This window comes from Taurulus bubalis, assembly GCF_910589615.1.
Source record: "Taurulus bubalis genome assembly, chromosome: 21".
NCBI classification, from domain to species: Eukaryota; Metazoa; Chordata; class Actinopteri; order Perciformes; family Cottidae; genus Taurulus; species Taurulus bubalis.
The window spans coordinates 1,142,832-1,160,331 of record NC_136609.1 but is presented as its reverse complement, the minus strand read 5'-3'; the positions used below and the strand labels follow the sequence as shown (position 1 = coordinate 1,160,331).

The window sequence follows — 17,500 nt, the reverse complement described above, 5'->3', positions numbered from 1 at the left end:
TGTGAAGTGGCTGTTTATCGTGTGTCAGCTGGTTAAAACGGGAAGAAGCAGAGTTCCTCTTTCTGCAGACACGCGCATTGTGCACGCCCATCTTATCTGGCAGTTAGGGCGGTAGGACCCGTATGTTGAAGTCCTTGCAGCCCGCATGGAAAGGAAGCTGCAAAGGTCACTAACAAGTGTGTGCTAGACCTGGTCCCTGCTAGACCTGGTCCCTGCTAGTGCTAGTCCTGGTCCCTGCTAGTGCTAGACCTGGTCCCTGCTAGTGCTAGACCTGGTCCCTGCTAGTGCTAGTCCTGGTCCCTGCTAGTGCTAGTCCTGGTCCCTGCTAGTGCTAGACCTGGTCCCTGCTAGTGCTAGTCCTGGTCCCTGCTAGTGCTAGACCTGGTCCCTGCTAGTGCTAGTCCTGGTCCCTGCTAGTGCTAGTCCTGGTCCCTGCTAGTGCTAGACCTGGTCCCTGCAGAGTGTTTACTGAGGCTCCTTATCTAGCCTGTACTGCAGTACAAGTACATTACTGTACTACCATTACTGTACTGCAGTGCAACTATATTACTGTACTACCTGTACTGCTAGATGTACTAGTACCTCCCTGTGAGTACTTCCTAACATGATCCTCTCTTGTGGTCCAGGTCTGTCTATAGAGCGCTGACTCAGTTCTGTGAGTAAAACTCATTTTATATATTTTCATTCTTAATATTTATTAAGATATTCAACATTTGTGTTATATATGTTTTCCTGTCCCTGCTGGTCCCTTGTGGTCTCCTCAGTAGTCAGGCGGAGCTGTGAGCCGCTGGACTTTGCCGGACCGGGGTCATGGCTTCGGGTAAGAACAAGAACCAGACCTCTCTGGCCCTGCACAAGGTGATCATGGTGGGCAGCGGGGGCGTGGGCAAGTCCGCCCTGACGCTGCAGTTCATGTACGACGAGGTGAGCCCCGAGACCACGTTACCCACAATGCCCTCTGCCTGCGCGCCCCCTCACGCCCGATCCTCTCCCCCAGTTCGTGGAGGACTACGAGCCCACCAAGGCCGACAGCTACCGGAAGAAGGTGGTCCTGGACGGAGAGGACGTCCAGATCGACATCCTGGACACGGCGGGCCAGGAGGACTACGCCGCCATCCGGGACAACTACTTCCGGAGCGGCGAGGGCTTCCTGCTGCTGTTCTCCATCACGGAGCACGAGTCCTTCACGGCCACGTCCGAGTTCAGGTCTGTCCGCTGGGCGGTACGGCCAACAATTCATGTCACGGTATTTTGTAAGATTCTGGCGGTTTCGCGGTATTTTTCTTCTTCGAGTAAACACATTCATTCATTGACGTCAAAGGACCACCGGCGTCGTTGTTCAGCGCTCGCTGGCCAGCAGCTGTTTGTACGTTGGTACATAGAGGTGTTAGGAAGCTAAACATGGAGGGACTTAGGACCCAGGGGAACGTCGGTGAAAAAGAAGAAGAAACTCCGTCACAGGAAGAGACAGACCGGAAGAATCTGTCTCTTCCTGTGACGGAGTTTCTTCTTGTTGTGATACTGGGTGAGCTTTACCCAGCATGCAGTTCGACGGTGTCATTTTATAAATGTACAATTATTTGTGTTACAAATTGTTTGTGTCACAAACTGTTGTCGTGATGTTTTACCTGTTAAAGAGCGTTAATGTGGCTATTAATTGTTGTTACAACATGACTATAGTTATTAACATGACTAAAGTTATAACATGACTAAAGTTACCGTAGACCCGGTCCCCGTAGACCCGGTCCCCGTAGACCCGGCCCCCGGCTCACCGCTGTGTCCTCCAGGGAGCAGATCCTGCGGGTGAAGGAGGAGGAGGCCATCCCGCTGCTGCTGGTGGGCAACAAGTCCGACCTGGAGGACCGGCGCCAGGTCTCCGCTGAGGAGGGCGTCGCCAAGGCCAGCGAGTGGGGGGGCGTCCAATACGTGGAGACGTCGGCCAAGACCAGGGCCAACGTGGACAAGGTACTGTTTTATTAACACAAATTATATTATTATTTATTAATAACTTGTATATATTTATTAATAACTTATTTTCTTTTACTTTATATTTTACTTTCTTTTACTTTATTCTCTTTTACTTTATTTATTTTACATTATATTTTATAGTTTCTTTTACAATATTTTTTTATTTTAATTCATTATATTTTCTTTTAATTTATCTTTTCTTTTACTTTATTATATTGTATTTTATATTTTCTTTTAATTTTACTTTCTTTTATTTATATTTTTTATATTTGACTTTGTCCACTTTTCAGATATAAAAGAGGTCTTTAGGATCGAGTAGTTTCTGCTTTATTTCATATTAATTTGATATTTAATGGTAAAGTCTGACGTACTTGTAACCCCTTGGCTCCGCCCCCAGGTGTTCTTCGACCTCATGAGGGAGGTCCGCAAAAAGAAGATGGCGGAGAGCAAAGACAAGAACGGGCCGAGTGGCAAGAAGAAGAAGAAGAAGCGCTGCTGCATCCTCTGAGAACCAGACTCTAAGGGGGGCTGCTGCACAGACACTCCTCCACCAGGGGGCACCTGGACTCACTCCTCACCTGGACTCACTCCTCACCTGGACTCACTCCTCACCTGGACTCACTCCTCACCTGGACTCACTCCTCACCTGCACCTGTCTTTCTTTTTACACCTGAACATGTATTTTTCTCCAAATGTATAAAACCCACTTTAATAAGAAAATATGTTTGAGGTCTCATTGAGAATCTTCAATGTGGTTTCAGTTAGAAGCTGCTTCCTCTTCATGTGCAGCAGGGGCACCTGGTCCACCTGGTCCACCTAGACCACCTGGTCCACTTAGTCCACTTAGACCACCTAGACCACCTGGTCCACTTAGTCCACCTGGTCCACTTAGTCCACTTAGACCACCTAGACCACCTGGTCCACTTAGTCCACCTGGTCCACCTGGTCCACTTAGTCCACCTGGTCCACTTAGTCCACTTAGACCACCTAGACCACCTGGTCCACTTAGACCACTTAGACCACCTGGTCCACTTAGTCCACCTGGTCCACCTAGTCTAATTAGTCCACCTCACCTGGTAAACTAAAGTTCAGGTACTCTGTTCAGGTACTCTGTTCTCTACCTGTTGTTCTGTATTCAATTTATTTTATATAGCCCAACATCACTAATACAAGTTATCCTCAGGGCTTTACAGTCTGTAACATAACATCCTGTCCCAGGACCTCACATCGGATCAGGAACAACTCCTAATAAAGACAGTGAAACCCTTTCACATGGAAAACAGGAAGAACCTTCAGGAGAGCAACAGAGGAGGATCCCTCTCCTGGATGGACAGAAGCAATAGATGTCATGTGACCAGAATGAACAACGTAACAGAGTTACAGCACATTACATGAATATGACAGAAATTAATCATATAATGAGTAGTAGGCATAGTCCATGATGAAGCAGAAGGAGGGAGAGAGGAGGGGCATCACGGGGTCATGGCAGCAGGCAGAACCGGTTCCATCACCAGGGCCATGGCAGCAGGCAGGACCGGTTCCATCAGCAGGACCATGGCAGCAGGCAGGACCGGTTCCATCACCAGGGCCATGGCAGCAGGCAGGATCGGTTTCATCAGCAGGGCCATGGCAGCAGGCAGGACTGGTTTCATCAGCAGGCAGGACCGGTTTCATCAGCAGGGCCATGGCAGCAGGCAGGACCGGTTCCATCACCAGGGCCATGGCAGCAGGCAGGACCGGTTCCAGGCAGCCATGAATCCATGGAAAAAGAAAGTAGAGTTAGTAATGATTTATCCAGGAGGAGAGAAAGAAGAGGAGAAGAGTATACAACCTGTTCAGGTACATTAACAGAATAATAAATATTGTTGTAATATTTTATGTATATTTGTACAGTATCTTAGGGTATAAAGTACACACCGTACAGCATATCTATCCACAGTTTTTCAAAGTTGGGTAACTTCTGGAGCGTGCAGCATGAACACACAGGAACAGGAAATGACCAGTTCTGGGAGGTGGACATCATCATCATCATCATCATCATCATCATCATCACTCATAAAGTCATATTTATGTTTCTGTTCTCCTTCTGACGTCACGTGGAGCCACCATGAACTGTGATGTGTCGTTTGGCCACTAGAGGTCACCAGAGACTCACTAAAGAGGAAAGACCCAACAACCTGCTGTTCACCTGCTGACGTCATCTCTTCTTTTACTTTGTTTCTTCTGTTCCTTTTCTTTCTTTTACTTTGTTTGTTTCTCTTCTTCTGGGTAAATAAAAGACGAGAACTAGAAGCATAAACTGTCACAAAGAGGAACATATTCACAATGTTGACCACTACTGGAGGGGGAGGAGTCTCCTGTAAGCCTCTCCCAGTAATACCTGCAGTACTACTCCCAGTAATACCTGCAGTACTACTCCCAGTAATACCTGCAGTACTACTCCCAGTAATACCTGCAGTACTACTCCCAGTAATACCTGCAGTACTACTCCCAGTAATACCTGCAGTACTACTCCCAGTAATACCTGCAGTACTACTCCCAGTAATACCTGCAGTACTACTCCCAGTAATACCTGCAGTACTACTCCCAGTAATACCTGCAGTACTACTCCCAGCGCCTGCTGGCCCAGTGAGTCGTGTCCCTCATGGACGCCGTGTACATCCAGTTCTCTCACGGAACCACCGGGAGGAGAGAGGTGCACCTCCTTCTGCTCCTCCTCCTCCTGCACCTCCTTCTGCTCCTCCTCCTTCTGCTCCTTCTCCTCCTTCACCTCCTCCTTCTGCACCTCCTTCTCCTTCACCTCCTCCTTCTGCTCCTCCTCCTCCATCTCCTTCTGCTCCTCCTCCTGCACCTCCTCCATATATAATTTAATGTTTTACTGTATCTGAAGTATTATTCTGTAAGTGGAGTGGAGCAGGTGGGGCTCCCAGTCTCGTGGTACTTCTACTCGTGGTACTTCTACTCGTGGTACTCCTACTCGTGGTACTCCTACCCGTGGTACTCCTACTCGTGGTACTCCTACTCGTGGTACTTCTACTCGTGGTACTCCTACTCGTGGTACTTCTACTCGTGGTACTTCTACTTGTGGTACTTCCACTCAAGGTACTTCTACTCAAGGTACTTCTACTCGTGGTACTTCTACTCAAGGTACTTCTACTCGTGGTACTTCTACTCAAGATACTTCTACTCGTGGTACTTCTACTGAAGGTACTTCTACTCAAGGTACTTCTACTCGTGGTACTTCTACTCAAGGTACTTCTACTTGTGGTACTTCTACTCGTGGTACTTCTACTTGTGGTACTTCTACTCAAGGTACTTCTACTCAAGGTACTTCAGCTTGAACAGCCAATCCCTGCGGCCCACTTCCTGTCGGGGGAACCACCAACAGGGTATTACTGCAAGTACTATGCACGGAGAACTGCAGTTTATTCAGAGGAGTGCTGCAGGATCCCGGAGCATATATAAATCATATTTTATAATACACAGGATTATATATAAATAATTACATTTAAACAATGTATTTTTTTATAATATTTTATATATATATATATATATATATATATATATAGCAGAAAATGGAAACAACATGAGAGTTTTGTTGAAACAATAAAAATAATATTTAAACCTTAATGAGTCTTCCAGCTGTTTTAATGTGTTTTGGTTTCATGTCATGAGATTAAAAACAGAAATGTTTAACTGCTTTAATCTGTGATCTAATCTGTGTACCAGCTGCTGCTGCTGCTGTTGTTTACTTCCGGTGGAGCCGCTGACAGACACATACAAATACAGACATCCTGTGGAGAACAATTCTTTATTCTCTATTTGATCAAACACAAAACACTTTATTTAAAAAACATGTTCATTTTCTCTAAAATGTGAAAAAACGACATAAAGTGATGTTTATTCTTCTCCCACATGCTGCAGTGTTTGTCCTCTCAGAGCAACGAGCGGGTCACACTGGGACAACCATAATAATAACATGAATATGAACATGAATGAGGAGGCTGCGTGGAGCTCCTGGAGGCGGCACAGAGGCGCGCTTCATGCGGAACATGAGCTGCGTCACCGGGAAGAGAGGCGGCTTTGTGCCGCTGATGATGGAGAGAACCCCGCCGACAATAGAGGAGGAGAAGAAGAGTGTTCATGTACAAATACCAGCAGTACTACATCACCGAGTACTCTGTTCTCTTCACGAAGGAGACACACACACATGCTCATGTAAATATGACAAATACACTGAAATGCATTGATTTATTTATAGTTTTTTTGTTGGTCTGACGCAGCTTTATTTCGAAAGGGCCCAACATTTATCTTAAAAAAAACATGAAAACATATTAACATTAATAATGCTAATATGTATATAGTTTGTTATTGTTGTCGTTTTGCGCAGAATTCACGCAATACGCACTTCTCGAACGCCGCTGCGTAAAGCAGGCGCAGGTTAACGAGAAAATGACCGGAACTAAGGAGATTTGGTGTTCAAAATAAAAGCATCGAATACGTATACCACGGATGTTTGCTGAGAAGATGTGGCAGCTGGTAAAGTTTGAGCTCATTTTAATGAGTTAATAAACAGCTGAGTAGTTCAAACGAAGATTATATAACATCATTTATTACTTTATTAATATGGATCTGAAAAGTAAGTACAACTGTCAGTATTAAGTACGATACAAATACAAATACTCACGTGAAGTACAAGTAGCTCAACATGTAAGCGCGTAAGTACTTGTAAATGCACTACTTAACGTAAATAAACTCCCAGCGCTGGTTTTATTTTGAAAGCCCCCACCGGAACTCGCGTGGTTCGGCTCGTGCAGCTTGAATCGCTCCGCCGCTTCCCGGCCGGGATACGAAGCTCTTCACGGGATGGATCTCACAGCAGCTGCACGGGGCGAAGGGGGAACGGCTCAGCGCGGGACTCGAACGCACCTGTAGCGCACGCGCGGGGGACCCAGCACCTGGACCCGGCTTTAGGAGCCCGCTCCTCCCGCGGCGGCGGGGTTTGAACCCGGAGTGAGGAGTTTTTCCCCTTCTTCTCCCACGTAGCTCCTTAGCTTAGCATCGAGGCCCGTGTGAACTTCACCAGGGTCCATAGGAGAAGAGCATGATTTAAGAGCGCGCGCCCCCGCGCCCGTCCCGGAGGTCACCGCGCTCACCTTCCTCTTCGTCACCTTCCTCTTCACGACCATCCGGCCCCCTGCTGCGGGATGAACTACCAGCAGCACCTCGCCAACTCGGCCGCCATCCGGGCCGAGATCCAGAGGTTCGAGTCCGTGCACCCCAACATCTACTCCATCTACGAGCTGCTGGAGCGCGTGGACGAGCCGCTGCTGCAGAACCAGATCCGCGAGCACGTCATCGCGATAGAAGGTAGGCGGGGGACCGGGGACCGTGAACCGGGGTCCTGCGGGGCTCCTGGTGCAGTGTTGTGGTCTTCACTTCCGGATGGGTGCACACCTGGATGACGTGCGTGACGTCATGAGACACGCAGGTGTGCTCGGGCTCTTTGTGAGAGGTTAAGGTGTTTTAATATCTGAGGTTAAGGTGTTTTAAGGGAAAACATGTTGGGCTCCTAAAATACACACACTCACATCTAAAGGTACAAGTACACTAAAGTACACTCTAAAGTACATTTCCTGGTGAAGAACTTCCCTTTTGTGTTTAAAACCAGTTCTGCTCTGAAGCATTGTTTGTGTTTCGGATGAGAGAACAAATAGTCCCTCACTGCGTGTTTATAGATGCACAATAAACATGTTTATTGATACACAATCAATATATGTCTATTTAATACTTATGTATTTATTTATACACAATAAATGTGTTTATACACAATCAATATGTGTTTATAGATACACAATAAATATGTTTTTATTTAGGAACATATTTACTTTCACACCTGATACCAGATCAATATTATCTTTTGTTTTTTAATAACCTGAACGAAGACACTGTCTTTCGCATATTTAAAATAATAATAATAATATCTCAGAGACAAATACACACATTAAAATACTCTAAATAGATGTACTTCTGGACGATAAACAATACATATTATATATATTTCTTTAGGAAGCTAACAGTAATAATGAAATATCTTTATATAATATTACTATATAATGTTTGTTTACCTTTTTTAAAGAAGATACATGTTGATATCTTGTCTTTTAATAACCTGAACGGAGACATTTGATCCTCTGATCTATGAAACTCTCTATTGATTTATTGATGGATGGATGGCAGCTGATGTCCTCCTCATGCTGCTGGCTGCTCTTCCTCTGGAGGAGGAGGAGGACGATGATGATGATGATGATGATGGTGAGGATGATGATGATGATGATGAGGATGATGATGATGCTGGTGATGATGATGATGATGATGATGGTGAGGATGATGATGATGCTGGTGATGATGATGATGCTGGAGATGAGGATGGTGGTGAGGATGATGATGATGCTGGAGATGAGGATGATGATGCTGGAGATGAGGATGGTGGTGAGGATGATGATGATGCTGGAGATGAGGATGATGATGCTGGAGATGAGGATGGTGGTGAGGATGATGATGATGATGCTGGAGATGAGGATGAGGATGATGATGCTGGAGATGAGGATGGTGGTGAGGATGATGATGATGATGCTGGAGATGAGGATGAGGATGATGATGCTGGAGATGAGGATGATGATGCTGGTGATGATGATGCTGGTGCTGGGAACCCTGCATGTGTGAGCAGCCCCTGTGACCTTTGAACCCGTGTGTTTGTCCAGCAGAAGAAGAGTCGAGGCTTTAAAATGGTTTTCTTCTCACTTCAACGCTCAGAGAACACAGAAGAGCTTCTTTCTTCACTCTTCCTCTTTGTGGCGTCGGGGGCGTTGTCGTCAGCGACAGCACGGCGTGTGTCCTCGTGTCCTCGTGTCCTCGTGTCCTCGTGTCCTCGTGCAGTAAAGCGAGTGGGCTTTGGCCTGAGTGGGTAAAGGCTGTGAGCGTCGACCACAACACGGCTCAGAGCCGCCAGATCTGCTGGGCTCGTCCCTCCTCTTCCTCCTCTTCCTCCTCTTCCTCCTCTCCCGTGACTCACGCAGCTTCCATGCTGTAAATAACCCCAAACAGCAGCTTCTTCTGCATCTGGACGTTGTGTTACATAAACACCCAGCTGTGTGTCTGTGTGTGTGTCTGTGTCTGTGTGTGTGTGTGTGTGTGTGGTTTTGTGGTTGTGTGGCAGCAGGTGACACTGACCCACTTCCTGTGTCTGCGGCGTTCGTCGCTTCCTTTCTCCGACTTTGAGGCAGGAAACCAACGAGGAGTTAAAGAACTACAAGAGTTCTTTTAATTATGAACAAAACAACTAATATTGTGTTTCTGCGATATCTTTTATTACGTCTCACTCATACTACTAGTATTGATTTAGTATTGATGGATCCATGAGCACTGATCAGTATTTAAAGTGTTAACCAGGTGTTGTTGTGGAAAGTACTAAAAACAAAACAAAAATTCTGTGTGGTATTAAGCCGTTATCATTTAATAATCTGCTGTTTAGTTGCTTAGCTGTTTAGTTGTTTAGCTGTTTAGTTGCTTAGCTGTTTAGCTGTTTAGCTGTTTAGTTGCTTAGCTATTTAGCTGTTTAGTTGCTTAGCTATTTAGCTGTTTAGCTGTTTAGTTGCTTAGCTATTTAGCTGTTTAGCTGTTTAGTTGTTTAGCTGTTTAGCTGTTTAGTTGCTTAGCTATTTAGCTGTTTAGCTGTTTAGTTGCTTAGCTGTTTAGCTGTTTAGTTGCTTAGCTATTTAGCTGTTTAGCTGTTTAGTTTAGCTGTTTAGTTGTTTAGCTGTTTAGCTGTTTAGTTGCTTAGCTATTTAGCTGTTTAGCTGTTTAGTTGCTTAGCTGTTTAGCTGTTTAGTTGCTTAGCTGTTTAGCTGTTTAGTTGCTTAGCTGTTTAGTTGTTTAGCTGTTTAGTTGCTTAGCTGTTTAGCTGTTTAGTTGTTTAGCTGTTTAGTTGTTTAGCTGTTTAGCTGCTTAGTTGTTTAGCTGTTTAATTGTTTAGCTGCTTAGTTGTTTAGCTGCTTAGTTGTTTAGCTGTTTAGTTGTTTTGCTGTTTAGCTGCTTAGTTGTTTAGCTGTTTAGCTGCTTAGTTGTTTAGTTGTTTAGCTGCTTAGCTGTTTAGCTGCTTAGTTGTTTAGTTGTTTAGCTGCTTAGCTGTTTAGCTGTTTAGCTGTTTAGTTGTTTAGCTGTTTAGTTGTTTAGTTGTTTAGCTGTTTAGTTGTTTAGCTGCTTAGCTGTTTAGTTGTTTAGCTGTTTAGCTTGTTTAGCTTGTTTAGTTGTTTAGCTGTTTAGCTTGTTTAGCTTGTTTAGCTGTTTAGCTTGTTTAGCTGTTTAGCTTGTTTAGCTTGTTTAGCTGCTTAGCTTGTTTAGCTGCTTAGTTGTTTAGCTGTTTAGCTTGTTTAGCTGTTTAGCTTGTTTAGTTGTTTAGCTGTTTAGTTGTTTAGCTGTTTAGCCGTTTAGTTGTTTAGCTGCTTAGTTGTTTAGCTGCTTAGTTGTTTAGCTGCTTAGTTGTTTAGCTGCTTAGTTGTTTAGCTGTTTAGCTTGTTTAGCTGCTTAGTTGTTTAGCTGCTTAGTTGTTTAGCTGTTTAGTTGTTTAGCTGTTTAGTTGTTTAGCTGTTTAGTTGTTTAGCTGTTTAGTTGCTTAGTTTTTTAGCTTGTTTAAATGTTTAGCTGTTTAGTTGTTTAGTTGTTTAGCTATTTAGTTGTTTAGCTATTTAGTTGTTTAGCTGCTTAGTTGTTTAGTTGTTTAGCTGCTTAGTTGTTTAGCTGCTTAGTTGTTTAGCTGCTTAGTTGTTTAGCTGTTTAGTTGTTTAGCTGTTTAGTTGTTTAGCTGTTTAGTTGCTTAGTTTTTTAGCTTGTTTAATTGTTTAGCTGTTTAGTTGTTTAGTTGTTTAGCTATTTAGTTGTTTAGCTATTTAGTTGTTTAGCTGCTTAGTTGTTTAGTTGTTTAGCTGCTTAGTTGTTTAGCTGTTTAGTTGTTTAGCTTGTTTAGCTGTTTAGCTGCTTAATTGTTTAGCTGTTTAGTTGTTTAGCTGCTTAGTTGTTTAGCTGTTTAGTTGTTTAGTTTTTAGCTACTTAGTTGTTTAGCTGTTTAGCTGTTTAGTTGCTTAGTTGTTTAGCTGTCTAGTTGTTTAGTTGTTTAGCTGTTTAGTTGTTTAGCTGTTGAGTTGTTTAGCTGTTTAGTTGTTTAGTTGCTTAGTTGTTTAGCTGCTTAGTTGTTTAGCTGTCTAGTTGTTTAGCTGCTTAGTTGTTTAGTTGTTTAGCTATTTAGCTGTTTAGTTGCTTAATTTTTTAGCTTGTTTAATTGTTTAGCTGTTTAGTTGTTTAGCTGTTTTGTTGTTTAGTTGTTTAGCTGTTTAGCTGCTTAGTTGTTTAGCTGCTTAGTTGTTTAGCTGTTTAGTTGTTTAGTTTTTAGCTACTTAGTTGTTTAGCTGTTTAGCTGTTTAGTTGCTTAGTTGTTTAACTGTCTAGTTGTTTAGTTGTTTAGCTGTTTAGTTGTTTAGCTGTTGAGTTGTTTAGCTGTTTAGTTGTTTAGTTGCTTAGTTGTTTAGCTGCTTAGTTGTTTAGCTGTCTAGTTGTTTAGCTGCTTAGTTGTTTAGTTGTTTAGCTATTTAGCTGTTTAGTTGCTTAATTTTTTAGCTTGTTTAATTGTTTAGCTGTTTAGTTGTTTAGCTGTTTAGTTGCTTAGTTGTTTAGCTGTTTAGCTGCTTAGTTGTTTAGCTGTTTTGTTGTTTAGTTGTTTAGCTTGTTTAGCTGTTTAGCTTGTTTAGCTGTTTAGTTGTTTAGCTGTTTAGTTGCTTAGTTGTTTAGCTGTTTAGCTGCTTAGTTGTTTAGCTGTTTTGTTGTTTAGTTGTTTAGCTTGTTTAGCTGTTTAGTTGTTTAGCTGCTTAGCTGTTTAGTTGTTTAGCTGCTTAGTTGTTTAACTTGTTTAGCTGTTTAGCTGCTTAGTTGTTTAGCTGTTTAGCTTCTTTAGCTGTTTAGCTGTTTGTTGTTTAGTTATTTAGCTAACTGGGAGCTAACTGGGATTAGCCTCAATTTTTCCTGCTTCCTTTTAATCTGGTTTCACGGATCCTTTAAACTCAGATTAGAGACGAGACCTCCAGAGCTTCAGGAGCGTTTCCTCTAATAATGAAGTTATTGATCAATACATAACTTATTGATCACCTGATCAGGGAGGAAGGTAAACAACATCCTGTGGGGGGGCTTCAAAGAGCTTCAAATCTAGAACCTTTCCTCTCCTCATCCTCTTCTCCTCCTTTGCTCCTCATCCTTTTCTCCTCTTCCTCTTCTCCTCCTCTCCTCTGCTCCTCTTCCTCTTCTCATCCTTTTATCCCCTTTCTCTCCTCTCCTCCTCCTCTTCCTCTCTTCCTCTCCTTTGCTCCTCTTCCTCTCCTCCTCCTTTTCTCCCCTTCCTCTCCTCTCTCTCTCCTCATGCTTTTCTCCTCATCCTCTCCTCCTCCTCTTCCTCTCCTCCTCCTCTTCCTCTCCTTTTCCCCTTCCTCTCCTCTTCCTCTGCTCCTCTCCTCCTCCTCTTCCTCTCTTTAATGGGTCATAGTCTCTTAATAATGGCAATCTCCCGGCTTCAGCTGCTAGATTTGGTTTTGTCATGTCTGTCCTCTGATTGGCCGATCCTCATCGTTTGTTGATGTGGCTCCTCCCCCTCCGACAGATAGGTGACACCTGGCAACGTTTACCTGTCGGACCAGTTCCTGGGTAGCAAAGCTCGCAGGTTCCCCGTCTGTAACTGGTTTAGACCCAACGCCTGAGTGGGAGACGCACAGGAAGTACAGACAAAGAGGGTCATGTTCATCTTTACCGACGGTCCTTGAACGGTCCAGTAAATAAAATAGTACATAAATATTGACCAATAATAATAATAATAATGCTAATAATACAAATAAAGATAAGACCCGTGTGTAACACTTAATAAATAAATGACATTAATAAAGAGACCCGTGTGTTTGCAGCTGCAGCCGGTCTCCTTTGCTACGAAGGAAGCGGCGGACATTGAACGCACCACAACACAATAGTGTCTCCTGTGCGGTAAATAAAAATAGCGTCTGGCTTCCTGCCCTCAACAATGCTGTGATGTCACTTCCTGTCCTCCGCTCAACAATGCTGTGATGTCACTTCCTGTCCTCTGTTTTTATTTATCCGTAAAGCAGCAGATGCTCCCAAGACCCTGAAGGCCTCGTTCACCAATTAATGATTAATCACCTCATTAATTTCACTCCATAAACCACCAGCAGCCTTCATCTTCATCATCTTCATCATTCTGGTCCATCAGTGTGTTCAGGTTCCTCTCTTAAATCTGGTTCATAGATTCTCTCCTAAATCCTTGTTTCTTCCTCCCCTCCCTCCTCTCTTGCATCCTTGTCTCCTCTCTTGTCTCCTTGTCTCCTCTCTTACAACCTTGTCTCCTCTCTTACAACCTTGTCTCCTCTCTTGTCTCCTCTCTTACATCCTTGTCTCCTCTCTTGTCTCCTTGTCTCCTCTCTTACAACCTTGTCTCCTCTCTTACAACCTTGTCTCCTCTCTTGTCTCCTCTCTTACAACCTTGTCTCCTCTCTTGTCTCCTCTCTTACATCCTTGTCTCCTCTCTTGTCTCCTTGTCTCCTCTCTTACAACCTTGTCTCCTCTCTTACATCCTTGTCTCCTCTCTTGTCTCCTCTCTTACAACCTTGTCTCCTCTCTTGTCTCCTCTCTTACATCCTTGTCTCCTCTCTTGTCTCCTCTCTTACAACCTTGTCTCCTCTCTTACAACCTTGTCTCCTCTCTTGTCTCCTCTCTTACAACCTTGTCTCCTCTCTTGTCTCCTCTCTTACATCCTTGTCTCCTCTCTTACAACCTTGTCTCCTCTCTTGTCTCCTCTCTTACAACCTTGTCTCCTCTCTTGTCTCCTCTCTTACAACCTTGTCTCCTCTCTTACAACCTTGTCTCCTCTCTTGTCTCCTCTCTTACAACCTTGTCTCCTCTCTTGTCTCCTCTCTTACATCCTTGTCTCCTCTCTTGTCTCCTTGTCTCCTCTCTTACAACCTTGTCTCCTCTCTTACATCCTTGTCTCCTCTCTTGTCTCCTCTCTTACAACCTTGTCTCCTCTCTTGTCTCCTCTCTTACATCCTTGTCTCCTCTCTTGTCTCCTCTCTTACAACCTTGTCTCCTCTCTTACAACCTTGTCTCCTCTCTTGTCTCCTCTCTTACAACCTTGTCTCCTCTCTTGTCTCCTCTCTTACAACCTTGTCTCCTCTCTTGTCTCCTCTCTTACATCCTTGTCTCCTCTCTTGTCTCCTCTCTTACATCCTTGTCTCCTCTCTTGTCTCCTCTCTTACAACCTTGTCTCCTCTCTTACAACCTTGTCTCCTCTCTTGTCTCCTCTCTTACAACCTTGTCTCCTCTCTTGTCTCCTCTCTTACAACCTTGTCTCCTCTCTTGTCTCCTCTCTTACATCCTGGTCTTCTCTCTTGTCTCCTTTCTTACATCCTGGTCTCCTCTCTTACATCTTGTCTCCTCTCTTGTCTCCTTGTCTCCTTGTCTCCTCAACATGATGATGAAGAGGAGGAGGAGGAGGAGGAGGAGGAAGAGGAGAATTAGAGGAGGATAAGAGGAGGAGGTAGGGAGCGAGGAAAGGAGTTCCCTCCAGTCAGGCTTCAGACAGCAAAGCATTCTGGGAGAAAAACAAGTCTTGTAAATTACATTATAAAACAATTCATCAAAAATATAAAGTAATAGTACAAATAGTTGGATGATTTAAAAATGTATACAAAATAAATAAATAAATGACTATGTATAATATATATATATATATATATATATATATATATATATATATATATAAATAATGGTAAAGAATAGTTGTATATAAAAACCTATTTTTTAAATAAATACATTAATTATCCTCCTGGCTTCACTGAGCCTCGGCCAGCAGCGCCCCCTGCAGGCAGAACACAGCCTCCCTCTCTCTCTCAAATTCAATTCAATTAGCTTTATTGGCATGAATGTTGGAACAACAATATTGCCAAAGCATAAAGACACAGTACAAACACAAACACACAAAAATATACAACTCTCTAGAAACAACAATAATAACAATAATACGATTGTGTGTGTGTGTGCGCGCGTGTGTGTGTGTCATGGATAAAGCATTGTTTGCAACGATGACACAGCACCTGTTGATGGTGTCATAGATGCACCACACTGCTCATTGGAAGAATATGACTTGACAAGCTAACAGGCTAACTGCTAACAGGCTAGCTGCTAACTGGCTAACTGCCAACAGGTTAACTGCGAACTGCCAACAGGCTAACTGTCAACAGGCTAACTGCTAACAGGTTAGCTGCGAAATGCCAACAGGTTAACTGCAAACAGTCAACAGGCTAACTGTCAACAGGCTAACTGCCAACAGGCTAACTGTCAACAGGCTAACTGCTAACAGGTTAGCTGCGAAATGCCAACAGGTTAACTGCAAACAGTCAACAGGCTAACTGCCAACAGGCTAACTGCCAACAGGCTAACTGCCAACAGGCTAACTGCCAACAGGCTAACTGCCAACAGGCTAACTGCCAACAGGTTAACTGCAAACTGCCAACAGGCTAACTGTCAACAGACTAGCTGTCAACAGGCTAACTGCTAACTGCCAACAGGCTAACTGCTAACAGGTTAACTGCCAACAGGCTAACAGGCTAACTGCCAACAGGCTAACAGGCGTGTAAGCCGTGACACACTGTGGTCAACATGAAGTCACATTCACAACAATAACAACAACGCCACACTTTAAACGTTGAGAGTCCTCATAAGGACATCATACCCCAACATTACTCTGTTGAGAATGAGACCATGATGTCCATCAAGGGTACATGGAGACTGAAGCAGGGAAACAACCATCTACATGTACTGTGTGCGTGTGTGTGCGCGCGTGTGTGCGTGCGTGTGTGTGTGCGTGTGTGTGCGTGCGTGTGTGTGTGTGCGTGCGTGTGTGTGTCACTGACTGTCCGTCATCTTGTGACAACAGGACATGAGCAGCAACAAGCTGTGCTGTGTTTCCTTCTCCTGGAGGATCCTTAGTAGAGGAGATCCTCCAGCTCTCTGGAGCCAGAGATCTGGAGGATCCTTAGTAGAGGAGATCCTCCAGCTCTCTGGAGCCAGAGATCTGGAGGATCCTTAGTAGAGGAGATCCTCCAGCTCTCTGGAGCCAGAGATCTGGAGGATCCTTAGTAGAGGAGATCCTCCAGCTCTCTGGAGCCAGAGATCTGGAGCTGAGCCGGTCCAGCCACACTCGTCTAGTTTCAGTATATTTATCACACTTTAGGAGGAAGTGCATCTCTGTCTCAACCTCACCTGTTGAACAGTGACCACATGTTCTGGTTTCTTCTGTGGGCCTTTCTCGATAGCTAGTCGGTGGTCGGAGAGCCTGTACCGGGTCAGGGTCTGTCTCTGCTTCTTCCCCCTGACAGAAGACAGATATTCTGACCATTCATAATCTCTTTTTAGGGCCAGATAACATTCGAATCTACTTTGATTTGCAGTTTCTTTTTTCCAATGTTCCTAATTAGGGTTGGGTACCCAACAATTGGGTTCCAACACGTCCGGTACCTACCGGACCGAAAAGCAACGCAGATTTCGGTGCTTCCTTCCGGTGCCTGAGCCGATTTAAATACTTTTTTTTTTACACTACTCTGTAAAGTTGCTCGGTATATAGATACTAAAAAGGTAGCGCGGTGCCCGCACGCTAAAAACGATTATTAAAATAGCGGATCAGAGCTCACTGCTGCTCTGCTCTCTGTCTGCCTGCATGCAGAGCGGGGCTCGAGGGGGCGGGCCTCGAGGGGGCGGGCTCGAGGGGGCGGGGCTTCCAGCGCTCACACACACAGCGCGCGCACACAGAGATCGCTGCAGACACGAGCACGAGCTTTTGAACGTCGTCCTCGGCTTGATGGAACAAATCTCTCCAGTTGATATTAATGGTGACGTGTAGTCCATAAAGCAGCAGTTTTAGGATCAACAGAGTCTGAGTTCTGTTGCACACGGTCCCATCAGGCCATGATGCTGGTGTCTGTTCTTTTTTTAAATATATATTTTTATAGTTTGAAGTTAAAAGGTTTGAAGCTGTAGTTTGAAGTGTGTTTTGTATGTACTTATTTATTTATATCTATAGTATACTTTAAACAGTTAATATATTGTTCAATTTGAAGAAAAAAAAAATTGCCTTGGCAATAAAAAAGTATGGGTTCAGGCACCGTTTAGGCACCGGTATCGTTTTAAAAGTATCGGTTTAGCACCGGTATCAGAAAAAACCCAAGCGATACCATCCCTATTCCTAATATGTTCCTTTGCTTGTCTTTATAGCTGCGTTGATTCTAGCTGGTGTCTGGAGAGCAGTGCTGCTGTGAGGCTGCTTCTGCTGGGTGGAAGTTAGTCTCAGCACCAGCTGCCTCAGGAGACTCTGTTCTGGGTTCAGCTCTTGGCTTCGGAGGGCTTTAACATGGAGGGGGTCTCTCTCTCT

The 17,500-nt window shown here is 44.2% G+C and overlaps 2 protein-coding genes across 4 annotated transcripts in view; both read left to right on the top strand.

Annotated features, from left to right (window-relative positions):
- LOC306752898 (ras-related protein O-RAL-like) overlaps positions 1-2,682 on the top strand; it is a 3,000-nt gene extending 318 nt beyond the window's left edge. Inside the window, exons 2-6 of one of the 2 annotated variants that reach the window (XM_079236727.1) lie at positions 627-655; positions 765-924; positions 998-1,206; positions 1,788-1,965; positions 2,366-2,682. In XM_079236727.1, the coding sequence (XP_079092853.1) occupies positions 811-924; positions 998-1,206; positions 1,788-1,965; positions 2,366-2,476 (612 nt within the window). In that variant the 5' untranslated portion in view covers positions 627-655; positions 765-810 and the 3' untranslated portion in view covers positions 2,477-2,682. The remainder of the gene's footprint in view (positions 1-626; positions 656-764; positions 925-997; positions 1,207-1,787; positions 1,966-2,365) is intronic. The other variant, XM_079236728.1, reaches the window with a different exon arrangement.
- A 4,493-nt stretch (positions 2,683-7,175) lies between these two features.
- Positions 7,176-17,500, top strand: part of agap1 (ArfGAP with GTPase domain, ankyrin repeat and PH domain 1) — a gene marked incomplete at its 5' end in the record, with an annotated part of 109,186 nt that continues 98,861 nt past the window's right edge. For both annotated transcript variants that reach the window (XM_079236725.1, XM_079236724.1), the window contains one exon: positions 7,176-7,338. In XM_079236725.1, the coding sequence (XP_079092851.1) occupies positions 7,176-7,338 (163 nt within the window). The remainder of the gene's footprint in view (positions 7,339-17,500) is intronic.